The 27,826-nt window shown below is 43.8% G+C and overlaps 1 protein-coding gene across 2 annotated transcripts in view; it reads right to left on the reverse strand.

Annotated features, from left to right (window-relative positions):
- Window positions 1–715: 715 nt before the first annotated feature.
- Window positions 716–27,826, reverse strand: part of NUDCD1 (NudC domain containing 1) — a 556,518-nt gene continuing 529,407 nt past the window's right edge. Inside the window, exon 10 of one of the 2 annotated variants that reach the window (XM_069220624.1) lies at window positions 716–1,188. In XM_069220624.1, coding sequence (XP_069076725.1) covers window positions 896–1,188 — 293 coding nt within the window. In that variant the 3' untranslated portion in view covers window positions 716–895. The remainder of the gene's footprint in view (window positions 1,189–27,826) is intronic. The other variant, XM_069220625.1, reaches the window with a different exon arrangement.

A 27,826-nucleotide genomic window follows, 5' to 3' on the forward strand; every position in this document is an offset into this window, starting at 1 on the left:
AAACGTGGATATAAACCCCCTTAGTGGTAGAGAGATCCATGCTGAGGTACTGTAAAAAAGCAGTCGATGGAGTTGTGCTGCAGTTGTTTGGGCATACTTGTCCAATGCACCAAGAAAAATAAACTTGAAAACTTGTTGTCTTTGATCGCAAAACTATATGCCCTGGGCATCAGTCATGGAGACTGCTGTTTATTCTCAAAATGAGTACTGCATCTTGAAATCACCCTTCATTGCACTATGGTGCATGGAAAGTCACTTAATTTACCTGCCCGGTGGGCTGCAATCCAATTTGGTCTTCTGCAACAGTGTAGGACACAAAATAATTTTGCATTATATTTCTAAATTTAATAAAAACAGGACATTGCGTGAAACAATCTACAACAATGACGATCGCTGATTTTTTTGACCACCGAACTCTTCCCCTGCACCCCACCCCCGTCCAGCCCCAGAGCAGAATAGTGAGATCATAGCTTTAAGAAGCAAATTATCCTGGACGATTGTTTTACAAGGCCATGGCAAGCAACTGGAAAAAAGTATTTTTTTTACCTTGCAAATCAAGATCAATAAACATTTCCCTAAATAAATATCTGTTGAAACACCCATGCATGTAAATCCCTATTTCAAAACACCCTTCCAACAAAAGAGGTTGTGGTAGCCTCATTATGAGGCGACCAAACGTGTAAAGCCACTAGGAATGAATCAAAATAGTTCTAAATTATGCTTTCAGTTTTTTTATTCATTTTATATAATGGAAAAAATTGGCAAAACATTATAATTGTTATTTGTAAAAGATGCTTTTATGACATCAAATTCACAATTTGCTTTTCGATGCAAATTGATAACTGCAGTCTCGTCATTTCTTAATCCTATACAATGTGCATGATCTATTTGGTAATTATTCCACAGTGTTGACCTTTATTACAAAAATATTTTTTGAAGTTAGGACGAATAATCTCTCATTTGAGGCTTGAAACCCCAAGATGGGATCATTAGTTTCTAGACTTGTTACTTGCTGCTTAGCAACTTGTCCTACTCGTCTGCCCTCTTTCCTGTTGTACAACACTGTGGGTACAGGAGTGGGCTGGCGGTAGATAAAAACCCTTCGTAGACACTCGCAAAGAGCAGCGTAGGAGTAGTCCGGTGCACAAGTAAAGAATTTCTTATCTTGCTTTGATGCCTGGACATAGCCTGAAAAACAGAACCATGACACATTGATAGAGCACACCACGTAAGGTACAGAAAAGTTTCAAAGATAAAACGTTTATCTGTTATTTACAGAGCTGGATTCACGGTATACAAGCACATGCAAAGACAACACGTTTGAAAAAACAGAACGGACGGAGTGCATGTATGAACACATATGAACACGTGTATGTTCTCTGTTCATGCATATGCTGACTGAATTGGCACTGTAGGGAAGCCAGACTGGATGGCTTTGTTCATCGTTTTTTATGCTGTGCTTAAAGCAACATTATTATGAACTGTAAACAAAAGGAAACATGGCTTTCGGGATCTCATAATATGACACAATGTAAACATACTTCAAATGCAACACGAAGTACAGCCTTAAAGTGGGGCCCTATTAAAATAGCGCATAAAAGCCTAAAAGAGGATTAACTGTCTCGGATCAAAAGGTGGTGTTTATCAAGCGGTGAATGACATAGTATATTGTGCATTGCTGAAAACCGTAACTCCTGCGCTTGGGTCACCTTCCATCCTTTTTGCTCGACAACAGTTCACAGAAAAGTTCCTGAGAATATATGGCTTCGGTTTTATTAAAGAATGCGCCCATTTGCAGGTGGAATTAAGCTCGGGACCTGATTTTATAATCATTCCTCATAATTATCACTATAGCCTTTGTTTAATTCATTCTTTAGACTCTTCATGATGGCGACCACTTGCAGGATTCTAGGCTCCACTAGCTACCGTCTCATGAACGTCCCCACCCTACTGGGGCTGCAAGTGCAATGCCTGTACAACGGCTCCTGAATGCCGTTGAGGTCTCCTTCAGGTTGCCCTACCGTTTGGCATCCCAAGGCCAACAGATAAGAGATGACGTATCTGGCTGCTCTTGAAGCTCATGTCAATTGTCTTGTTGTGGACAGACAGTCGTTCTGTTGCCACACCCTTTAGGTGCTCATGCTCCTTTGCAACTCCTCCCCAAACCTCGCGTCCGTCCTTGTCTTTCATTATTTGCATACCAACAGCTCTAGGATCCCTGTGACATTTAGGATAATCATGTCTCTGCCAAAGCCCTCAACATATACCCAATCTCCTGAGTAATTCGGCGGCATCCTCAGGCTTACAAGGCTGTTTCTTACGCTCTCAAAAACCCTGCTCTTGCAAAATGTGCTTATTGCTGTGCTCAGCTTCTGCCTCCATCTCTCTACTATGCTATGACTCCCTCCTCCTCGCCATTCATACCTAGACACTAGTTGTGACCATATTATTGCAGTCTTCACCCAGCATCCCTGCTAGTGTGATGAAGTACCTATTTAAGGCATCCAGGATGCTTTTTCTTCCAGTAACTACTAGGATATCGCCCCATAGGTGGGGAAGGGGTCGTTTCCTAATATCAATACACCAAAGGTGTGGGGGGTGTAACTGGAAGAACTGGACTATTACGCCCAGTTCAAAAGGCGCTAATTTAGCACATATTTACCAGGTAGAGATGAGTGTAAGAAGTGGCTGTGTCTTTTTGAGGGAGTTTCCTTTACAGACTAGGTGGTCTCACACACATTATAGTGTCATGCTTCATCATTTGACCACCTAGCCCCACCCAGGTAAGATGATACTACCTGGGCGGACGCAACCTCGTTGTTAAACGAACTGCAGAGGGAGTGCTGAAATTAAATCTGACTGGATATTACAGGGATCCAGATAAGGAATTGGTAAATAAAATAAATTACCTTACAAATCACCTCTTTCAATTTAAAATAATTTAATATAGGTGTTTGTAGGTAAGAGTAAAAACTGTGGTAAGGACTCTGTTGAGAATAATGACTCACGGAGTCTAAAAATGAGGGACCAACATGTTTCTGCCCACACAAAGAGCTGGAAAGTCTGGGGCATTTGTCAGGGTCAGGGATCCCTATAGGAAAAAGAGCATGGGAGCATGCTTGGAAAATAAAGTGAGTAAATGATAAGCCTACCTGAACATTTTGTTCTATGGGGGGCATAAGGGGAAGATAAAAACAGTGGTGAAATAGAGGTGCCACTTCAATCAAAAACACACAGCACACAAGGGTGACAAAAACATGCTGTGAATGTCTCACACACACACTCATGCAATATAACAGCAGGCAGGGGAGCCCAGTCAGATGGACTTACCCTGCGAGACAAGGCGGATTGCCTCTGGTCTGGGAAGTAACGGAGGGGGGATACCCCTTATAGTCACACTCTGTTTCAGAAGACAGAGCACAAAAGCTAAAGAGGCAAAAAACTAGAAGGAGATCATGGCAGGCAAGGAGTAATAATGAGGAACTTGTCTTAATGAAGTAAAAAGGACTTATGTAAATAACGCTTGGTTAGGAAATAATTGTTCAGAAAGTCTATTAGGAAGTTACTTGGAGCACAAAAGGCTTATAGGTCAAAAAATTGAAAAATGCTTTATCTTATGGGAAAAAACACAGTCTTGACGTTACAGAAGGGGGCCCCCCCAGTTGGGGCGAAAGAGTTTGAAAAACTTACACTCCAAAGGGTTTACCCGGTGTAAGCACCTATGGTCCGTTTCCCAGCCGCTCGAATAGTGCTATGAGCGAGCGCTGGGAATTTAAGGGCCAGGCTGGTGCCAATTAGTCATTAAATCATTATTAAGTCACAGCCAGTGCCGTCCACTCACGACACAAGCTGAGCTGCGAGGCTCCCGGTGGGGCCTCGCGGGGTCAGGAGCCCAGTAAAGATAAAAAAAATAAAAAGTTGCAGCGCGTCTCGCTGAGCCTCGGGCAGTCGGGAAATGTGGTCCCCAGCTGCCGAGGATCGAGTGTTTACATGGTTGCTGAGGCAACCGGACTCGGAGCGCAGAGCCGCTGAGAGTCAGCGGAGACGCGTGCTCAGAGTTCCTGTCTGTGCTTGACACGGCTTCACAAAGGGAGACGGATGAAAGGGGAAAAAGGGGTAGAGGAGAAAGAAAAATGAAAAAAAAAAAACGAAAAAAAAGGGAGGAAGAAATGGAGAAGAGAGAACGGAGGAAGGGAGGGAGGGTGGGGGAGAACCAGAAAGAGAAGGAATTAATAAAGGGATGGTGGCCAGCTGGATGGTTGGCCCGGAAAAACAGGAAGTAGGGGAAAAAAAGTATGAAAGAAAGGGAGAGTGAGAAAGCGGAAAGGAAGAAAAAAACGGGGGTTTTAAGGAAAAGACAAGGTATTGAGCCAGGGAAACAGGGAGGAAAAAAATTAAACTTTTGGAAGATGAGTGGATACAAAAGGGGGGCTAAGAAAGAAGGATAGAGAAGGGAAAAGAAAGGTGGAGGGCCTGAGATGGAAAAGGAAAAGTGGAGACCCTGAGGAAGAAAAAGGGGGAGAACGGGGAAGAAAACAGGGGGAGGGGGGGAAACAAGGAAAAGGAAGGGAGAAAGGGGGAAAAAAAGGAGGGGGCGGGTGGGCGGAGCGCCATGGAATAAAGGGAGTAGGTGAGTGGAGGCAAGAAAAAGAGGGTAACGAGCAAGGTAGGAGTAATATCATTACTCAAGGGTTAACCATTGAATATTGTCGTTCAGTCCCATGGTATCGGTATGCAGCCTCCACACCCATCTTTGTTCATAAAACAGTAGTTTCTGCTTCAAGTTCATGGTTTGGTGGTTAAGTATCGATATACTTAGGACAATATTCAATGGTCAACCCTGGAGTAATAATATTACTCCTACCCTGCTCGTTACCCTCTTTTTCTTGCCTTCACTCACCTACTCTCTTTATTCCATGGTGCTCCACCCCCCCCACCCACTCCCCCTTTTCCCCCCCTCTTCCTGTTTTTCCGGGCCAACCATCCAGCTGGCCATCAACCCTTTATTAATTTCTTCTCTTTCTGGCTCCCCCCCGTCCCCCCCTCCCTTCCTTCCTTCCTCCGTTCTTTCTTCTCCATTTCTTCCTCCCTTTTTTTTTCGTTTTCCTTTCTCCTCTACCCCCTTTCCCCTTGCTTTCCCCCCTCCTCCCCACCTCCCACCCCCTTTTTCATCCGTCTCTCTTTGTGAAGCCGTGTCCTGCTCAGACAGGAAATCGGAGAGCGCGTCTCCGCTGAATCTCAGCGGCTTCACGCTCCGAGTCCGGTTGCCTCAGCAAGCATGTAAACACTAGATCCTCGGCAGCCGGGTACCACATTTCCCGACTGCCCGAGGCTCGGCGAGACACGTTGCATTATTTTTCATCATTACTGGGCTCCTGACCCCGCGAGGCCCCAACGGGAGCCTTGCAGCTCAGCTTGTCGTGAGTGGACGGCACTGGCTGCGCCTTAATAATGATTTAATTAATGACTAATTGGCACCAGCCTGGCCCTTAAATTCCCAGCGCTCGCTCATAGCACTATTCGAGCGGCTGGGAAACGGACCATAGGTGCTTACACCGGGTAAACCCTTTGGAGTGGTAAGTTTTTCAAACTCTTTCGCCCCGACAGGGGGGCCCCCTTTGACTTCTGTAACGTTTTTCCCATAAGATAAAGCATTTTTCGATTTTTTGACCTATAAGCCTTTTGTGCTCCAAGTAACTTCCTCATAGACTTTCTGAACAATTATTTCCTAACCAACCGTTATTTACATAAGTCCTTTTTACTTCATTAAGGGGAGTTCCTCATTATTACTTCTTGCCTGCCATGATCTCCTTCTAGTTTTTTGCCTCTTTAGCTTTTGTGCTCTGTCTTCTGAAACAGAGTGTGATTATAAGGGGCAACCCCCCTCCGTTACTTCCCAGACCAGAGGCAATCCGTCTTGTCTCGCAGGGTAAGTCCATCTGACTGGGCTCCCCTGCCTGCTGTTATATTGCATGAGTGTTTGTGTGAGACATTCACAGCATGTTTTTGTCACCCTTGTGTGCTGTGTGTTTTTGATTGAAGTGGCACCTCTATTTCGCCACTGTTTTTATCTTCCCCTTAGGCCCCCCATAGAACAAAATGTTCAGGTAGGCTTATCATTTACTCACTTTATTTTCCAAGCATGCTCCCATGCTCTTTTTCCTATAGGGATCCCTGACCCTGACAAATGCCCCAGACTTTCCAGCTCTTTGTGTGGGCAGAAACATGTTGGTCCCTCATTTTTAGACTCCGCGAGTCATTATTCTCAAGAGTCCTTACCACAGTTTTTACTCTTACCTACAAACACCTATATTAAATTATTTCCGAATGAGAGGTGATTTGTAAGGTAATTTATTTTATTTACCAATTCCTTATCTGGATCCCTGTAATATCCAGTCAGATTTAATTTCAGCACTCCCTCTGCAGTTCTTTTAACAACAAGGTTGAGTCTGCCCAGGTAGTATCATCTTACCTGGGTGGGGCTAGATGGTCAAATGATGAAGCATGACACTATAATGTGTGTGAGACCACCTAGTCCGTAAAGGGAACTGCCTCAAAAAGACACAGCCACTTCTTACACTCATCTCTACCTGGTAAACACGTGCTAAATTAGCGCCTTTTGAACTGGGCGTAATAGTCCAGTTCCTTCCAGTTACACACACCTTTAGTGTACTGATGATTCTGTAGCCTAATCAGGAGCAAGTGTGGGGTTGAACCACTCCTGACACTCTCTTTTTGTGTTTCAAGTAATTTCCTAATAAACATTTTGATTTCAGGTACGAGCATCGTGTAGCACCGTTCCTAGGCATCCAAAACAGTTCAACTTTTGAATTTCCCAGCTGTACTCCCTCATAGATATCCCTTATACTAGCCCCTTGCTGTTACTTCCACTGTTCCATTGCTGGGCACACGAGATACAGGAGTGTCCCAAATTCCAGGCCACTTTGTTCTTGATTCCTCGTCAGTAGTGTGCTGCAGAAACAAAGACCAGGGTTTTTAAGATTTCTTTTCCCTAATTTATGACTGAAATGCCCCGGATTTACATCTTCCTGATTTGTAGAACCCTTCATTGTTAAAGCTGCATGTGTGACATACTCCACTGCCGGAAGACCCGTAAACCGATAGTGCGTTTTTCAATAACTGCCTAAACTGGAAAATGCTCATGTGCTTCCCATTGTGGTGCTTAAATAATAGACCCCGTCCCTTTGTCATATCGCTAGGTATTTTCACAGCAGGCATACGTGGAATTTCAGAGGGTGCCCTATGTAGTCCAAGAGGCTGATGAAGCCATTTCCTAGTTGGTCAGTTTTTAATTTCCTGAGCCTCAGAAATATGTTTCTATTGCATTCATAATGTTTCTAATATGATATAAGAGTCACCTGCACAGGTATTGGAGGCAGGTGGCCCATCTTGCTGACCCTGTAAGCCTAAAAGTAGACCATAGCAAACAATGTGCAGGAGATGGTTTTCTCTACCCATGAGTGGAAGGCCAATTCTAGCTTCGATGTAGAGGGCCAAGTTTGTCAGACCCAATAAGCCGCCTGCCATTTTCCTTCTTGGTCTGGATTCTACCCTGTAAGTTTCATTGCAGGCCTGATATAGTGACTCTTTGAGACATCCTTACCTATCTTTAGTTTTATGATGGGTATAACTGATCCTATGTGTGCCCACATCCTGCTCTTCCCCTGGCAAATGCTAGTTTAAATAGTTCAGACCCCTCTATGTCTGTTCTGCATCTTGCTATTTACCTACTCCTGTTGTTTTGTGAAACCTGTCCATGTGGTCCCAATATCTAGCTGCTGACTTTGGCGCCACTGTGCTTGGGTCAGTTTAACTAGCTTCTATAACTCTTAGAGGAGGGGTGCCATCTTCTTATCCGTGAGAGGTGCCATCTCGTGGAATTTTGCCCACAGTAACCGAAGAGCATTCAGCACTAAGTTAATTTCAACCAGAAGCAGCCTGTCTTTTATTCTCTATGCTGCAATGCAGCTGGCAACGCAACGTCTCAAGGGGCCTAGTACCCCTGAGTAGTTTACATGACCATTTTTAATGAGCTGTACCATTTGGTTGCCCGACCACAATATGATTTTCCTGTTCCTTATCTTGTCGAACCACATATGTACCACAACCACTACTGGGAACAACTTCAATAGGGCTCTGTTCTTCATAAGCTCTTGTGTACTTATTGGTCACTCTGAGCCCACCACGCATGGCCCATTTTGATGTAAAAACCCAGGCTGCCCATTGCATCTGTGAACAATTCTAGGTGCTTCAATTTGCCCTGCAGTGAGTGCACCTCCTCTAGTGTGACTTTAGTCCTTCCAGCCATGTCCGCCACTGTGTCTTTCAACTCTTTTGCCTTGCCTTTTGAAAGTCTGCACACCCTTCTTCTAAATCAATTTCAATCCCCAGAAATGCGATTACTTCCACCGCCCCTACTGTCCTTTCTTTCCCCAGCCTGCCCTTAGCTCTCTTGTCACTCTCAAAAGTGATTCCAAGAGTGCTGTTAGGCCTCTTTCTACTTATAAATAAGAAGTTGTTCAGATAGTGAAGCTTGCCCCCTTCGTTTTGAGATCAGTGCATTCAATTAATGTTCTGAACATTTCAAAGTATGAACAAGAAACCGAACAGCCCATGAGAAGGTACCTGACAATAAAAGTGTCCTTCAAATTGAAAACCAAGAAGTTTAAAGCTGTCCACATGCACTGGTCGTAAGCGGAAGGCATACTCGACATCCGCCCTGGCCAACTCCACTCCTTTCCCCGTTGCCCTCAGTAGGTCCAAGGCTTTGTCTATGTTTGCATTTTGGACAGAACGCTGCTCAGGGTCAATGCTACCTTTTACTGAACCTGCCCTCCGGATATGAAAAACAATGTGTGTCTAAATTGCCTGTTTATTTTCACAGGGACCAAACCCAATGGGGAGATTATGAACACTAAGAAAAGCACTGCTTCAAACGTTATGGCAACTTTGCCTAGTTTCAGCTCTTACCCTACCTTCTCACTCCCGTTGGGTGGTCTTCCTTCGATTCAAGGGTTTTGCATGCTTTCTAGCTCCATGAATCAGTGTATGGAATGATGAAACCTAGCTGAAAAATTACCAACAAATATTTTGCCTCCTCTTTCTTGTGCTAAACATTCAAATGCCTCCCTAATGCTGGCACGGAAATTGGGGTTTCTGTTCATTCAATATCTTTTGCCCCTTCTAATACTTCATTCTCCCGGATGACTGTCCCTTGTAAGTCATTGCTTACACCCCCCACTTTAAGGGCTCTTGTGGTTGGGCTCTTCTGTGGCTAGTGTTTATTTGGGGGTAGTTCTTTCTTGCCTGAGGCTCGCTTTGAATGTCTGCATTTCCATTTGTACCCCCCCCCCAAAAAAAACTCTTGTTGTCGACTTAAATCTATGCAGTGATTGGTCAATCTCTACTTACCTGTGGCCTGCCAAAAGGGCTGCCCAGATTTCACTCCCTATTCTCTTGCTGCCACAATTTTGTGAGTATTTCAGATGATGTCCTTGAGATCCACTCTTTCATCGCATTTTTAGCAGCAGCCCTTGTCACTCCCGCAACATTCCTTTGTGCCTCCTGGATATTGGCTTCGAAAAGTCACGGTGCCTAGCAACATGCTAGTGTTCTGAATGCATGTAGTTATCTATGCTCCTCTCTTTTTTTTACCCTTTTCTTCTCCCTCTTTTCTTCCTCTTTCTTATCCTGGACGAAATCTATGCCTGCTTGTTCAATTTCTATCAGCATGAATATGTCTATGTACTCTTTTCTCCATAATTGTTCTTTCACTGACAAGGGAGTAAGCTAGCTGGTCCTGTTTCCATAGCTATCATTGGGGAACTTCCCTACTGAAGGCCTTACGGCAGTCCCTGGCTCTGACCATCCACTTTGTGCCCTTGCATTTTCACTTTCCATGCATGTGAGACGACATATGTTGCTCCATAATTAGCATGTGGTAATTGCTAGCCTACCTAAGGCCCAGGCTCGGGGGTCCTCCTAATTCTGCTGGTCTGTGCCCCCCGACTGCCAGCAGCCCCAAACCATGCTTGTTGCATATGCCTTCTGTGCTTACAAATACTGCTAAGTTATGTGTGCCCTGCCAGGCAGTTCCTGTCTATCCCACACTGCACTGCCTGAGGTTGGGTTGCTAGGGCTGCTGAAGCGGACCAGGCCTGCTGTGTGTGCCCTGTTGTAATTGTGCTGTTAGCTGTAGTGCTTTGCCATGTCGAGCCCAGTTACTCCGACCCATCCCATGCTGCAGGCGTGTGGTGTGGCTTGGCACTACTTTTAGCCCTTCCTGGTTGCTTGCCTATGCTGGTATGAGGTCGCTCCACCTGATGTGCCTACACTACCCTTATGCACCCAACCCAGCACAGTTGCTACCATCATTCATAGCCACCAATCACAATTACGCTCAACATCCTCCTCTAATTCAGCATCTTCCTGGGCCCATGTACCGCCCTGCCTCACAGCCATTGTCTTGGCTACAAGGACTGGACTGTGCTGTCACTTTCCTGCTTGTTTTGATGGCTTCCTTGGCTTTGATCCTGCTGCCCTCTCACCTCTTGTTCTGTATGCCTCGGCCTCGACTTAATGGAAATCATCTTCTTCACCATCCATGTGTGGCTTTGCACTTTCTAGAAGCTGCCTTACCAGGCATTCTTCTCCTCTGTGGCCTGTTGCTGCCCTTGTCAAAGCCACGATAGCCCTGAAGTTTTTGTCTTCACTCTTCAGCCTCTTCTTTGCTGCCACGTAACTTGCAGCCACTGGCTCCAGTGATAGTCTTTCCCTTGCTTTTGGCTTTAGTCTTCAGCCCCGGATGTTGGCTGCTCGGCTGGTAGCCTCTATTCTCAGCGCTGCCATGCTCATCCTCTAACCATCTCCTGCTACAGATGTTATGTGCCTTCTGTGGAACAGTTGCCTGTTGAGATCCATTTGCCACTATTGATTCTATAGCCAACTTTTGATTGTTGCTCTTCTTTTCACCCTTCGTGCCCCATTATTGTTATAGTTTATGGTTTGCTCATAATTACCCCTTTAGGTCAGAAGGTTGGGTAGGCAAGTGGTCCCTCCTGACACTCTCAATCCAGAAACAATTGTTTTATATATATGTTAGACCTTGGAACTCTGCAAATTTCCAGATCTCAGACTAATGGCATGACCATTGCACCAGGACTCCAACCCTTTATCTTTAGAGTGAGAGTCTAAGCCTTAACCCTTTGGCAATAAGCAACACTTTAAACGTCTTCTGACTAATAGGACAGTAAGACTCCTTTACTCATTAGAGGACGCCGGGGGTTGAAAACATTTCAGAATGAGCTTGTAGCCTCAGCCATTCAGATACCAGTAACTCCTTGGCTTGTTTCCTACTAATAACCATTGTCATCTCCTGACAGGTGAGGGTACAGGTATTCTCTTCTTCTATTTTTGTCCCAGGCTTCCATCCTCTGCTTTCTGGATCTCTTGTTGCACTTTGCCCTAGCTCTAGCAGGGAGCTACGTCCTCACTCTCGGCTCTGCCCCACTGCAGCAGTGCTGGAACCGAAGCGTCTGGGTGCCACAGGAGCTCAAATGTTGGTGTGGAGTGGTGCAGGCTCACTCTGGATGGGCAGGAGGTGCATAAATCTTGCCCGCTTACCTGCTGGCCTCTCTCAACAGTTCCGTCTTGCTCTGCCACATCTGCTATTGGGAGGTCACGCTTATAGCTGAAAACAGTCCCTTGCGGCGGGCAAGGGCCTCCTACGTTGTGAATACTCGCAATGCGATGGCCAACGAGGAGTTCCAGTCACAGGGCCCAATCTGCAAGCAGTCCTCTTGGTGCACTGCTGGACTGCTCTGCTTCCCAGTTACCATGCTCAGCTTCTCTTGCTTTCTTCCTGCATTAGATCCTGGTGGCAAAGCCCTTTTGAGCTCCCTGTGGTGGTGCTGATGGTGGCTGCCCGCTACCCTTTGATCACATTCTGCCCCTTCTTCTTGATTGTGTAGCTAGAATAGTGTGCTGAGCCCCACTTTGTGCCACTTCTGCTCACTTCTGTTGCTCTTTCCGCCCCCCCTGTTTCTCTCCTCAAAGGAAAGAAGGGGTGGTGGGGGGCTCTGCCCTGCACCTGGGGCCTGTCAGACTCTCAGCAGGGTTACCCATCTAGCTTCTCCATGTTCCTTTGATCCCACCATGGTCTTGGCCATAACACTAGAAACGAGTCATAAATGAAACATACCCCGTTTGCAGTTTGAAACCCACACAATGTTCAGAGTTTAAGCAGGCAAACATAACAAAAGATGCTGCAGGCAAACCCAAAAACAGGTCCAAATGCAGAACTATAATATCATTAAAATGCCATAGTTCCAGTACAAGAAGGCACCCACTAAAGACACAGACACAGACACACTTGTCAAAAAATGCAGGTGCATAAATTACGCTGTATTAGGGTATACACTATGAAAACGAGCAAATATGTCATTTCAAACAGCAGGTTTACTCCGGCAATACAATCCTAAGAAAAGATAAATGACTAGAACAAGGAACGGGGGTCTGTCTAACCAACGGGACATGAGTTATACTACTAATAATGGCAATGTCGGTATTGGCAACCTCTCATTTCCACAAACAATCCCAAGACTTGTTAGAATTGGCACTTTTTTCCAAGCTTGTATAACAGAGCAAAAAAACAAATGCACAGAATGTTACAGGAGAAAAACGCGCCATTACAGAAAGGAGCTTTAACACTTTTAGACATAGCAAATCAATAGGCAGAGCTTCTCGGGGGGGAGAGGGATTTTTCTTTTGTTGTGTGTCAGAAAACATCTGCGAGTCAGCAAAACCTTTCACCTCCCATGGCGAAGGCTAGCCGTCTCCACTCCGACTGCAGGAGGGAACAGAACGGTAAACAGAGGGATGGAAAAGGTATCGAATTGATACCCTTGTGCTCACTGAGATGAACACGTGGACTATTATGTAGAATTATCGTGAATGGTTTTCAAGAGCATATGGTCGCTGTAAAATGTAACACAATACATGTTGTAAAACCTGAGATAACACTTTTAGTTTAACAGTATTCCCCATTCACAAATGGCTGTCTCTTGACATTATATCATCAGGTAACGTTGTGTGTAATGTTGCAGTGTCATGGCATTTCCTCCAGATGTTCCTCAACCGTCTAAATGAGTGCCTTAATCTATTTTGGCTCATATAATGCCTAGGACAGAAAGGGTTATAGTCTGGTGTTTGTATTGACCTAATAAGTTGTTTCTAAATGCTCTTTTTGGCAGGTAGATGGAGGGAATGCTATGAGTGAAACAGGCACACCCTATGTAAGATTACCATAAATTAAGTCAAGCTTCTGGTTGTACATAGCACACAGTTAATTAAAAAAACAGCTGCACAGACACTGCATGAGCATATGCCCATGAAAAAACAAGCATTGGCAAAGCCAATATTTCTGACATAGGTGGCGTTTACTAATGTTTTGTTAGATTAAAAAATTGTCATGGTGTGTACACGTGCAGATACGTAGGGGCAGTAATTGAATGCTTTTCTAACAAAGTTCTGGAAAAACTTTCCAAGATGTTAACCTTTTACATGTGAGGGGGTGGCCATCTTGGAATATACTGAAATACTCATTTCCAAATTTGGTGGCCACAAACCACCACGAGTGGAAAGGAAAAAATCATTAAAAAGCACACAATGGCCCATAAGTACTTTTCAAAAGAACTACTTTCTCAATGGGTGACAAACATTATGTTTGGGAAGAATGTCATTAGTCACAGAGAATGGAAAGAACGGCAGAATTGGGCTGAAACATCGCCTCATTCTGCAAACTGTGGTGAGTGGAAGCAAAGTGTGAATGACAGGTGGACAGACCAATGGATGAAGGGGCTGGCTGAGCCCACCCATTATCACGTTTAGTATTAACAACTGTGCAACACAGAGTACATGTAAAAATAAGACACAATGCAACGGCCACATGTTTCATGTTTACCGTTCTAAAAGCAAATAAGGCAGAGCAGGACAACAATAAAAATGAGAAATACAATCCATTTTATACAAGAAAAGTAGAAAATGATAATATTCTGAATCATCCAATAAGAAAATGAAAGTAAAGGTAAGAATACCCAATTGTTTTCATGCTGCGGGTTTACTGCTGATGCGAAACTGTTCCCATATACAGGGAGTGCAGAATTATTAGGCAAGTTGTATTTTTGAGGATTAATTTTATTATTGAACAACAACCATGTTCTCAATGAACCCAAAAAACTCATTAATATCAAAGCTGAATATTTTTGGAAGTAGTTTTTAGTTTGTTTTTAGTTTTAGCTATGTTAGGGGGATATCTGTGTGTGCAGGTGACTATTACTGTGCATAATTATTAGGCAACTTAACAAAAAAAAATATATACCCATTTCAATTATTTATTATTACCAGTGAAACCAATATAACATCTCAACATTCACAAATATACATTTCTGACATTCAAAAACAAAACAAAAACAAATCAGTGACCAATATAGCCACCTTTCTTTGCAAGGACACTCAAAAGCCTGCCATCCATGGATTCTGTCAGTGTTTTGATCTGTTCATCATCAACATTGCGTGCAGCAGCAACCACAGCCTCCCAGACACTGTTCAGAGAGGTGTACTGTTTTCCCTCCTTGTAAATCTCACATTTGATGATGGACCACAGGTTCTCAATGGGGTTCAGATCAGGTGAACAAGGAGGCCATGTCATTAGATTTCCTTCTTTTATACCCTTTCTTGCCAGCCACGCTGTGGAGTACTTGGACGCGTGTGATGGAGCATTGTCCTGCATGAAAACCATGTTTTTCTTGAAGGATGCAGACTTCTTCCTGTACCACTGCTTGAAGAAGGTGTCTTCCAGGAACTGGCAGTAGGACTGGGAGTTGAGCTTGACTCCATCCTCAACCCGAAAAGGCCCCACAAGCTCATCTTTGATGATACCAGCCCAAACCAGTACTCCACCTCCACCTTGCTGGCGTCTGAGTCGGACTGGAGCTCTCTGCCCTTTACCAATCCAGCCACGGGCCCATCCATCTGGCCCATCAAGACTCACTCTCATTTCATCAGTCCATAAAACCTTAAAAAAATCAGTCTTGAGATATTTCTTGGCCCAGTCTTGACGTTTCAGCTTGTGTGTCTTTCCACACGCTTCTTGCGACCCTGTTGACTATTTTGAATGAAACGCTTGATTGTTCGATGATCACGCTTCAGAAGCTTTGCAATTTTAAGAGTGCTGCATCCCTCTGCAAGATATCTCACTATTTTTGACTTTTCTGAGCCTGTCAAGTCCTTCTTTTGACCCATTTTGCCAAAGGAAAGGAAGTTGCCTAATAATTATGCACACCTGATATAGGGTGTTGATGTCATTAGACCACACCCCTTCTCATTACAGAGATGCACATCACCTAATATGCTTAATTGGTAGTAGGCTTTCGAGCCTATACAGCTTGGAGTAAGACAACATGCATAAAGAGGATGATGTGGTCAAAATACTAATTTTCCTAATAATTCTGCACTCCCTGTATAGTGCTCTGTCACCAATATATAAAACTTTTACTAAAGTAAATCATTAATTGAAAGATTAGGTTAACCTAACAATAAAAAACAAAAAACGACTGCGTGCAAATAAGGCTTTAAAGGAATAGCTGTTTCTCTGCAATCTTTGCAATGATGTGCTTTGCAGCATTTTATCACGTTGCTTTTTGATGGAACCCTGAGGCGTACACATAGCAAGTTATTTATTATAACACCGTTTTTAAAACAATAAAGTATTCCTTTAAAATAAAATCTACTTTTTGGTATGGCGTTTCGAGACATTTTACAGTCATTTTCTAAAAGGGCAGGCTAGATGACCAACAGTTAAACAGGTATACACAGAGAACAACGGAGAGTTCAGACACAAGGACCAGAAAACAACTGCGAAGGCATCAGACACCAGCTCTTTCACAGTGCAGCCACCGCTAATCTTAAAAGGGGAGGAAGGAGTTGTGGGTAGAGGAGGAATAATAATGAAAAACAAAATAATTAAAAAAACATACCTGTGCAGCCGCCTTGCTCCTTATGGTGTCCCAGCAGTCCCTGGGACACTAGCACAGGCTACGCACGCAATCCTGGTGATGCTCTCATGCTATACCTAGCATGAGACCAACACCAGGATTGGTCTGTGCAGCTTGTTCTGCTGCTCAGATAGTGAATTAGTGCCTGTGCTGTTTCTTCAACCAGGCTGTCCAAAACAGCTAGGGAGGAGAAACCTAATTGTGCATGTCAGTTTGGCAGGCCTAAGACAGCCGGCCAAACGGACATGCGCACTTAAGCGCACTTCACTTCTGCTCCCTCCTCCCATGGCCTAGCCCCACCTCTCCCTGCACACGCTGGCTGAGCCAGCAGGTAAAAAAATAATAATAAAATATTGTTTTAATTTTTTGGCTGCTGGCTCTTAGCCAGAAAGGCAAAGCTCCTTCGCCATTGTGGAGGAGCCGCCGCTGACTACTGCTTCAATATTTCTTTTCTCCTCTGTATTTTCATTTCGTGCAGTACCTTTTTAAAAAAAAAACAAAAAAAACAGCAACCCATGTAAACATAAAGTTTCTTTTTTTATGGGCACTAACATTACACAAGTCTATACTGCAATGTAGAGTACGCAGCGAGCACCAATTTTGACAAGTGAATCCAATTTGTGTTTGGCTCCAGTAACACACTTCCTTTTTACAATTGCAGGCAATGGCCCACGACTATTTGATAATGAGACAGGTACGGATGGCAGCAATCTATCTATGAGAGAGAAGTGTGAAAATGGCAAATCGAGTATATAGCCATTTCAGCAGAAACCGCAGGTCATAACACTTATTTTGTTCCTACTTTAGATGGAAAACTAGCTTGTTTAGTTTTTGTTTGCTTTTCAGTTGAGGCAATGCTTTTTTTCCGTGGGCACTTACTGCTTGTCGTAATAACCTATGTGAGGACTGCCACTTTCGATGCAAGACATGGAACAATGCAAAACTTGAGGTAAACAAACATTTTAAAACTAGATTCTATTTCAAAGGGAGCTATACTATGAAATATACATATGTTCACTGAAAATTGAAAGGTTAATGGGACGAGATAGGTAGGTGAAAATGGCAGGTAAAGCATACTCTTTTAAAAAACACTGAAATTCATGTTATATTCACCTCAAGTACCTAGAACTCTTGACCTAAAGTAACTAACTTGCCATGCACAATTCTGTCATCAACAGTATAATTTCAGAGGTTGCAGTCATGTTGTCAATGATGTCACAGAACATGTCATGAGTGGTGTAATATGTGAGGTTAAAAGCAGTGCCAGGCGAGGGCACGAGTTATAGTTACTTTAAGCTATATGAGTTGTAGTTACTTGAGATAACTATAACTGGTGAATTTCAGTGGTTTTGTTAGTTTAAAACAATAATGTCCCTATAACCTGTTTTTTCAGTGAGTTTCAAAGTAAAAAAAAAAATAAAGTAACATATTACAATTCCTAACTAAAACGTCACTTTAATCTTTCTTTTTTTCAGTGAATTCCTGTGTTTTTTTTTCACATACAGTAAAACGTCCAATGACAAGCACGGTGTGGGATTGAGTGCAGTGTCTGGCCCTGTACCTAACCCACTGTGGGGGCTTAAACCATTCCCACCTTACAAGCCACACATGCCCTTCAGTGAGGCTATCAACTGTCATTTTAGATATCATCAGTGATGTCATCACTTACGCCATTGAACATGTCATTTATGATGTGAAATGAGAAGTCATAGCAGTGCATGGAGGGGGAGCAAGTTATAGTTAGTTTGATAAACTATAACTGGCGAATCTCAGTGTTTTCTGGATTGAAAACATTTAAAAAAGAGTGTTACTTTAACCTAACTATAAATATCCCTCTTACCTTTATGTTTTTGCAGTCAATTTTTATTTTTTCGAAATATAAATTTTAATCATTGGTTTTTTTAAACATAGATCTTTCTTTTTTTTTTTACTATTTGGGTGCATTTTATTTCTAATTAATTTCAAATAGTGTTTTTTTTTACAATAATGTCAAGTTTCAGCATTAGTCTTCTTTGTTTTCCATTTCTATGGAACCACAGTACTGCCACTGATATACCGGAGACAACGGCAAACCAATGTGGGAGCTTTGATTCGGTTTTAACACATGTTCCAGGGCGCATATTGGTTCCATGGAACCACCATAAAAAAAGGTTGGGTTTATTATGAAAGAGATATTTCTTTGCAAGTTTGTGTCATTTTACGAGGATACCTTTGCTGTTTTTGTGATAAAAATCGCTGTGTTATTTTTGTTTCGCTGCTCCGTGGAAGTGACGTAGCACTATCTTGTGACTACTGTGGAACCTATAACACATACTCAGAAGGCTGGTCGGTTAAAATCACTGTCAGCATTGTTTTTGATGAAGTACCGTATTTATCGGCGTATAACACGCACTTTTTCTCCCTGAAAATAGGGGGCAAATGATGTGTGCGTGTTATACGCCGATAAAATGTAATGGGTTTTTTTTCTGAAATTTCCTCTTAAAATGAGGTGCGTGTTATACGCCGGTGCGTGTTATACGCCGATAAATACGGTACCTACCCCTCTTAATCTCACTTGGGAGTTGCACTTAGGTGAATTCACTTGCAGTGCAGAGCTCAACTGATTTTTTTGTTGGAATTTTTCAAACATTTTGGGGATTTGATACTCAGATTCAATAAGGAGAAGACAACCGAGATCAGATGTAGGACATGGAGGAGACTCTAAACCCACCGTAAGAGTTGAATATCTAGGAGTTTTTTTTTTTTTTTTTTTTTTTAGATACCCTCCACACCAGGAAAAAAATGAACACCAAAATTGTTACATGTATATTGTTAAACAAACACCTTGGTAGGAGAACTGTAAGCAATATTCTTTCAGCACTTCTGAAATAAGAAACATCTGATACCAATACATCTGAGATGTACTGCTCAAGCTGTGCTAAGAATGCAACAGCAGAAAGATAGCAAGGAAGTATTCACCTCTGCTGCTGGTCCCTTATTTGCACCTGAAGAGACAGTGTGTTTCTGCCAGAAAGAAGCTCATCACTGAATATAAATGGCAGCCAGGTGAATCCCCAAAACGTTTGGAAAATAAAATAAAGAAGCTATTGAATAATTATTTTAAAAATCACTAAAAAGTCAAAGTCACTGTCCTGTGTGTGTGTCAATCTCTGTGTGGTAGTGTTTATGAGGAATCTGTGTGTGTATGTGTAAAATGGGTTGTGTGTTCTGACAACGTATGTGGATGTGCATATGAGTGCTTGGTTGTGTGCAGCTATTTGCATGTAGCTGTGCTTTTGTGAGTGTGTTGAAGGGTGTGAGTGTGTGTGACAAGATGTATGTGAAGACTGCTGGGGACAGTCTGGGTTTGAATGTATGTCTGTCAGGATGGTTGGATGTCTGTAGCGGTGGGTAATGGTGTATATGGATGTGAGTGTGTGAGAGGGGTCTTTATATATAGGTTTGTGTTAGTGTGTATGATTGGGTGTTTGCGTTTAAGTAAGCTGTGTGGGTGTTTGTGGGAATGGTTGTAGGCTTGTGTGGATGCATATGAATGATACTGTGTCTGCATGATGATGTATGTATGTATGGGTTGGTGTACTGTGTATAAGGGTGTTTGTGAATGCATGGCTGCATATGTGTGAGGTGTATGTGACGTGTGTGTTGTGGGTATGGATGTTTGTGTGTGATTGTGGGTGTACATGTGTGTGTGTGAGCACTGGGGTATTAGTGTGTAGTTTGTGTGTGAATGTGTGGGAGGGAGGATTGTGTATTAATGTGCGTGGTTCTGTGTCAGCATGTGTATGTGTGTGTATGAGTTTGTATGCTAATAGAAGTGGAGATATGTCTATAAGCCTTATGTATATTTTCATGTGTGTCTTTGTCTGTGTTAGGTTTGCATAACTGTTGGGTGTGCCCGTACATATGTGCATATGTGTGCATTTATCTATGTTTGTGGTTTTGTCTGAGTGTGAATTGGTGTATATGCATATCTATTAGACTGGTCCTCTATTATTTCAAATGCATATATGTCCGTGCACATGAGTTTATATATATCATGCAGCAGAGGATAGTTTATGTGGCAATTTCATTATAATACTAAAAGCATCACAGAATCACAGAATTTCAGTGGCCCTGAATATAGGGTTGCAAACCAGTGCCCTGAAATATGAACATCGGGTGTTTGACTGCTATGACAAGGCTAATTCTGTTTGACGCTGATTCTCAGGCAGATAGCTCTTTCTGGTATGTGCCCTGTATGAATGCCAGTCTGAGGAGGTAACAATGATTGACTAGTGGTCTGGCTGAGTTGTCTAATCTTGAGTTTTGCATGCGCACCTTGAGACCATTCGAAAGGCGATGGAGATAGAAAGGCGAAGTGAAACAAACTGGAAATAGGGTGAAAAGGGAGGAACAGGAATGAGGAGAGGAGTAGAAGAACGAGTAACAGGAAGGTACTAAATAAAGAGGAGAAGCAAAGATGAGAAAGGGTGATAGGAAAAAAACAATAAGAGGAGATGACAAGAGCAATATGAAGTAGAAGAAAGGATGATTCTGATAGGAAGTCACAGAGATAAAGTTAAAAATGAGGAATAAAGACTGACAGAAGGATGAGAGAGCAGAAGGAAGAATGATAGAAAAGGACACGGGAAAACTGCAGATTTTATTTAAAATATGTTACAAATGCATCACTTTAAGGGGGTTCCACTTAAGTGAAATAGTAGCTTAACTCTAAAATTAATTGAAATACTTGTTTTTCTCTTATAAGTTTACAGGGTGAAATGAAGGAAAAATGAAACAATAATTATGGATATTCATGATAAATATTTATAAGAGGCTTTTGGGCCCTTTATATATAAATAAAAACATACAGAAGGAACTTTGAATTCAATTTCAACTTTACCATGAAGTCAGGTGGCTCACAACAACATAGGGCAATTAAATAATAATCAATACTTATTTTCTTAGTCAGCACATGGAGTTCCACAACCTTTGTTTCTGTTCTTCAAATAGTTTACATCAATGTACTTCATTATTTTGTACCTTTTAAACGGACTAGTCCGATGTTAGGTGAATAAACAATTCAAGATAACAGGAACAGTCATAGATGAATAAACAGGACAAATTTAGATAAGGAGAAGCAGAAATTGTCATAACTAACTGGATCATGGTATGTCCTTGTCTAGGTTACTTTATCAGACTGCACACAGTATCCATTATTGTGTATAAGTGAAAGCTCTAATGTTGTTCATGTGCCATAAGTGCAGAAGCAATGTGCACACACATTTGAAACGTGAAAAAAAACTTTGCTAAATATATCCTATTGCAGATGCAAAAAAAAAATACAGATAGCAGAAATGTTTCTCTTAGCCCTGCCCCTAGCTCCGCCCAAAACTCCATTCTTAGTCCACAGCTAAATTTGGTGAGTGCTTGTACTTATTTTTTCCCCATTTAAAGCACTGGTGTACACCGTATATAGCATGGCCTGTAGACAGACAGGCCTACCAGTAAATAGTTACGAAAAGCAAACAGTATGTCATTATAATATACCAAGTTGTTCCTCTTTATAACTACATTCTTCTTTTCCCTTTTCTTCTACTGTTGGCATTCTTCGAACACATTAAAATAAAACATTATTTACAACAGAACTTCTCAGAACCACCTTGCATCACTTTCAAAGAAATAACTAAAATATTTTGTTAGTACTGCGCTATTTCAAGGGGAAATTAATCATGTTTCCTGTTATTTAATCGGTATGGTAGTATTACTGCAGTACCAATTTAATATTTAAAAGACTGGACCTCAACTTCCCCCTCAAAAGAACAACTATGTGTGTAAGTATGTGGCTGTCTGTTGAGATGTGTGAATCACTGAGCATGTATGTACATGTCTGGCTGTGAGTGTTCCTGTGAGTATTTGTGAGTGGGTGTGTACATGAAAGTGTGTGTGTTGTTGTGACTATAAGTGTGTGCACTGTGTGTGTTTGTCCATCTGAGGGTGTGATACTTTGAATGGGATCTTTTGTGTATCGGTGTCCAAACGAGTGTATGCGGGTGTTGCACGCGTGTGTGTGTGTGTATTCACGCGGGAATGTGTTTTTGTTGGTCTGAGTATGTGGGGGATTTGTATGCACTGTGTCTCCTGTGTGAGTGTGTACAGTTGTGTGTAGTGGGAAAGGGTGGTGTATGCATTTGCATGGAGTGTATGTGATTGTGTGTGCAGGGGTATGTGTTCTGCGAGTGGGAGTGTCTGAGGTTGGTTTTTCAGGAGTGTGTGTAGTTGTGTATACAAGGGGTCATGTCTAAAAGGGAGAGTGTGTGTAGCTGTAAGGGTTGTGTATGTGTTGTGTTTATGTAATGTCTGGGGGAGTGTGTGTGGTTCTGTGTGTAGGATTTGTGTATATGTATGTGTGGTGAGTGTGGGAGTGTATCTCTGGGTAGGGGTTGTGTTTAAGTATGTGTTGTGTGAGAACTGTGTGTGGGGGAGTGTGCAGGTATGTGTGCAGCTGTTGTGTATACGTCATGTGTGAGCTGTGTGTGAGTGTATAGGAGTTTTATGTGTGTTGTGTGTGAGAATGTGTTTGTGGCTCTGTGTGCAGGGGTGTATAGCTGTGTTTAGGGGTTGTGTATGTGTTGTGTTTCTGGGTCTATGTGTTGTGTGTGTTATGTATGTGTGTGTGGGACTGCTTCTGTGTGCGGGGAGTATGTGTGTTTGGTGTGTGATAAAGGGATGTGTATGTGATGTGTTCATTGTAGTGTGTATGTCTTGTGTCTTCTTCTGAGGTCGGGGGTGCGTGTAGTTGTGTATGTAGAGGTTGTGTATATGTTCTCTGTGTATCAGGGTGTGCATGTGGGTGTGTTTTTATTGTGTATGTGAAGCTGATGAAAACATGACTGTATGCTTTTGTGTGTTAAAGTCAGAGATCCCCAATCCCGCCATGGAGTCACACACAGAGACTGCCCTGGCCGCTGTGGTGGTACCACTGATTCACAACAACGCAAAATAATTTTTTCAATTTCACCCAAGAGAAATCCCTTTATTATCTCCTCACCAGGCCCACGGTGTCAGGGTATCCCTACCCTGCCCCCCTATAAGTTTTGTAACCTTTTTTCTAAGACAAGGGACTGACTCCCCAAGTCCTAAAATGGCTGCAGCACATCTTTGTTAATCTGCTGGCAGCTTGTCTTTGATCTGTCAGCTCTGCGGATCTTCCAGTGTGATTGATACATACATTTTGAGGCTTAATTTCTCAAAACCTGTAGAACGGATTTACACTAAATCACAAAAAGCACATGTTCGACTTTTTGCCTTACGCAGGGTCATCCTCAGTCTTTTTGCCTCCTTCCTCCTGGTTTTTCTGACCTCTCGCTGTTGGCTCTAGGACTCTGAGCACTTTATCACTGCTGACCAGTGCTAAAGTGCAGGTGGTCTCCCATCTAAAGTTGGTATGATTGGCTTATACCTAATTGGCATATTTAATTTACCTATAAGTCCCTTATACAGTGTTATCTCTATACCCAGGGCCTGTGAATTAAATACTACTAGTGGGCCTGCAGCGTTGCTTGCGCCACCCACTGAAGTAGACTTTCAAACCTGTCTTAGGCCTGCTAGCGCAGGGCCTGTGTGCGCAGTTTCTGCCACAGGGACCTGGCATCTAAACTTACTTGCCAGGACCAGAACTCCCCTTTTACTACATGTATGTCACCCCTAAGGTACGCCCTAGCTAGCCCTATGGGCAGGGTGCCATGTATGTAGAAAGGCAGGACATGTGCCATATTGCATGGCCTGTCCTAGTAGTGACAAACAGCCTAACTTGGTGTCTCACTGCTGTGAGTGCTGCCTTCTCATAGGATTGCATTAGAAATGCCCTGCCTTATGTGTAAGGGGTATTGTCTGATTTATGAGGGGTAGCGTAGGCGTGTTTGGTATGGTTGTGATGGTGATAATAAATGCTGCTTACTGGTGTGGGTGTATTTTTTATTACTATCACAGAAATGCCACTTCTAGAAATTGCGCATTTATCTGTGCTTATGACTCTGGTGTTTTGCAGCTTGACTCCAATTCACGTCTGGGCAGAGTGACAGTTGGGGCTTTGTGCATACTTTTCGGACAGCCTGTACGCAGGGAGGGTGGAGGTGTCACAGAGGTGCATCTGCATACTGAATAGTCTTCCTGGGCTGAGAGAAGGGAGAGGCGGGGCACACCTGCATTTGTAAAGACTGTGCCCTGGCCTCACACAATAGGGTCGTTAACCCCCCACTGATGTTTGGAGCCTGTGCTGAAAGGAGAGAGGGGGCACTCCCAGAACCAGTTGTAACTGGCTGGAACCTCCTCTCCCTACCATTGTAAAACACTGTAAGAACTGACTATAAGTACAGGGGAATCTTCCCCACAATTTGGAGACTCTTGGAATCATCTTGGAACTGGACACCAAAGGCTGAAAGGACTCACCAGGAACCGCCATGGACTGCTGCTGCTGTGCTGACCTGTGACCTGCCTGGTCACTGTGAAGGACTTGCCACTTGCTGCCTTTCCCTTGTGCTGGCCTGTAGCTGGGCCCTCCACCTGAGGACCTTGTCTTAAGATTCTGCTCCCCAGGGGCAGGGTGCTGTGGCCCCTGACCCCTGCATCCATTTCTTCACGAGGGGTGCTTCTCCATAGTTGCGGATGCCATAGCGCTGATTGCAGCACGCTTATGGAGCCTTGGGAGCTCGTAGGCTCCTTGCTGCATTGTGCCCCTTTAAATAAGATCACCGCAGCGGCCCGGAAAGCTGGAAGAACACTCGCTCACCGCATCGGGTGCACGCGAGTGTCTGCTCAGGCCCCAGGAGGGGTCCGATCTTCTTGTGGCTTCACGGCAGGACCAGGGGAAGGCGCGGGGAGTGCCCCCTTCCCCCTGGCCTCTGTGTTAGGAGCAGGACGCTCCTTTTCTGCTGTTAGGTAAAACGGGCATTATTGTGGGTCCCCCCCCCCCCCCCCTTGGTGGAAGGGCCAGTGGAGGCCTGGGGGGGGCCCAGAGATCGCGGGTCCCGGGAGGGGCCTGTCATTAAACCAGAGGGGGTGCGTGGTGCCCCCCTCCTGACCCAAGTTGTTTTTGCTGACTTTGGCCCCCCTCGTGAGGGCCGGTTGCGGACCTGGGAGGCCCCCAGTAATCACGGTCTCCGGAGGGGCCTGTCTATAAAAGAGACGAGGTGCATGTCGCCCTTCTCTGACCCCAGAGTATAAGGGAGGCCCCCGTTTTGCGCATAGGAGCGCCGGGGGCCACATTGTTCGCCTTCTAGGCACTGGAGGTGCCTTCATCCAACCAGGTACTGTTTAAAGGACCAATATAGTTGCAATCCAAAGTTCTTTCTACAGACTTTTGTTTGATTCATATATTACCTACCTGCGTTTGATGTTTTTACATATGTGTATGCAAATGTTCCTTTTATGGACATGCTTGCTAATATGTTTTTCTAACTTGCCATATGTTTTCTAATGTTCCTACTATGGGCATTTTATGATATTCTTATGACAAGTGCTGTGATGTAATAATGTGTTTTCCTGACTACTGCTTATGTTGCAGAATACTGAGTAACCTGTGTGTTATGTGTGACTACTGCTAGGTTGCAGAGTAACTACTGTGTAAAGTTCTGACAACTGCTAAGGTAGCAGGATAGTACTGATATGTGATGTTTGGTCTGATAATTGCCTTTTGTACAATACAGTATATTTTCATATAATCTGGTGTTGTGTTTCCTTTGTGGAGGGGATATTGCGTCACATGTGTTGTGTGTGTTGTGCAAACACTTTACACATTGCCTCCAGGTTAAGCCTGACTGCTCGTGCCAAGCTACCAAGGGGGTGAGCAGAGGTTATCTTGGACGTGTAACTCCCTTGCCCTGACAAGAGTGGGTAAGTTCTGCCTGGCTGAGGTGCATACCCTAGCCAACCAGAAACCCCATTTCTAACAGCACACTTCCTGGTCCAAGATCTAGCTTTCTGCCAAATCTGATGCAATTCTGTTTAGCAGTTTTTTTCAGTATTCCTTTTAAAAAAAAATAAAACAGAAAATTGCATTGAGAAGATTAGTTTTGGGACCATTCCTTTTTCTCGGCCCCCCACTTAACCTATCATCATGTAACTTTTGAGGAAGGATCTGAGGCGGATGAACTTTTGATAGTTTCATGAAATTAGTTCACAAGCTGCCAAAGTTATTGGCAAACTAAAAATGTCTTTCCTATGGAAACGCAGTCTTAAATTTAACTACGCATCAGTAGCGATTGTCACTGGGATATATATATATATATATTCTATATATTCACTGAAAAAATACAAAGGTTACAGGGATGTTATAGTGAGGTTTGGAGTTTACTCTAACAAAACCAGAGAAATTCAGTAGTTATAGTTATTTCAAATAACTATAACTTGAGTCCTTTGGCCATGAGGGGTGGGGGTTGGCCACAGGGCTTGGCCTGCAGCCTGCTCTGCAGTCAACCCCCTAACCACCAAACCCTTCGCTGTGCATGGTCTTTGGGCATGAGCAGTGACAGCTGGCCACGGAGCCTGTCTCTTTGGGAGTGAGAATAGGTGTGAGAGGATATCTCTGGGTTTGAGAGCGGCTGTGAGAGGTTTCTATGAGTGTTTCAGAGTGCCTGATTGTGGTCCAATAGATGACAGATGCATTCATCTCCATGAGGATTTCAGATTGTTTTTCAATATGGAATCACGGAGTAAACACATCTGCTTTGACGTCACCAAGCCCAGGAGTTGGGATCATTTGTCCTTTCCAGATATGGATCTTCAACTGGGGCACATATTTGTAACTGCTTCCCGTTGAGGTTTAGGTTCTGTGAAATGAGCATCATGGCCAAAACGGAAGCCCACGTGCTCGTTTATCCAACAAGGGTCCACAGTTTTGCACAAAATGTCTACCCTACTGGAGCACTTTCCACTGGTTAGTTAGTGCTACCTCGTTAGTTGAATTGTCAGTGTGGGGGAGGTGGGTCGAGCTAGCACTGCTGTCACAGACTGGGTGCTGCTAAACATGCAACACCTGTCTGTGAGAGCGACTGGTTCCTCTGTTTCCCTGCCCACATTTCTGTGGACAGGGAAACAGAGGAAACCTCAGCTCCCAGCAAGCGAGAGCTGTTTGACAGCTCTTGCTTGCAAGCATTGGAGTGTTTGCTCCGATTTGGCAGGAGCTGTCAAAGCTCCCGCCTAGTCAGAGCACACAGTTAGGTCCCAGGGATGAGCACCCCAGGACATAGCAGGAGCAGGCTCATGAGGGGGGGTGGGAAGGGAGGAATGGGGGCTTGGAGGGTGTGGTGGTCCCTGGTGCCACGTATGACTCCATGAGGGGGCATACAGCCCCCATCCAACATTTGAAGAGGAAGAAGAGGAGGAGGTTAGAGGAGGAGGTTGGTGGAGGTGGTGGTGGCGGTGGGACCCCTCCTTAATTTAATAGCCCCAGGGAGGTGGGGGTCCCCAGGGTTGGGGATTAACGACTGACCCCCCTCGTTATTTCAATTCAGCCCTGGGGAGGTGGCGTCCCCGGGGCAATGAGGCCTCCTCTAAATTCCGATGAATAGCACCAGGGAGATGGTAGTGCCGGGTGACTTAAGCAAAGTTCCAAGATGTCTGCCAACCCTTCCTGGCTGAAGAGTTGGCAGCCAGTCAGACCTCTGCAGATCTATGCACAAGCTCCTATTATTCGCAAAGTCGTCAGGGAGGATCCACGGCCCTAGATATATAAATTTGGATTTCCTTTAATTTCTCTGAAACTTCTAAACGGA

This window comes from Pleurodeles waltl, chromosome 2_2, assembly GCF_031143425.1.
Source record: "Pleurodeles waltl isolate 20211129_DDA chromosome 2_2, aPleWal1.hap1.20221129, whole genome shotgun sequence".
NCBI lineage: Eukaryota > Metazoa > Chordata > Amphibia > Caudata > Salamandridae > Pleurodeles > Pleurodeles waltl.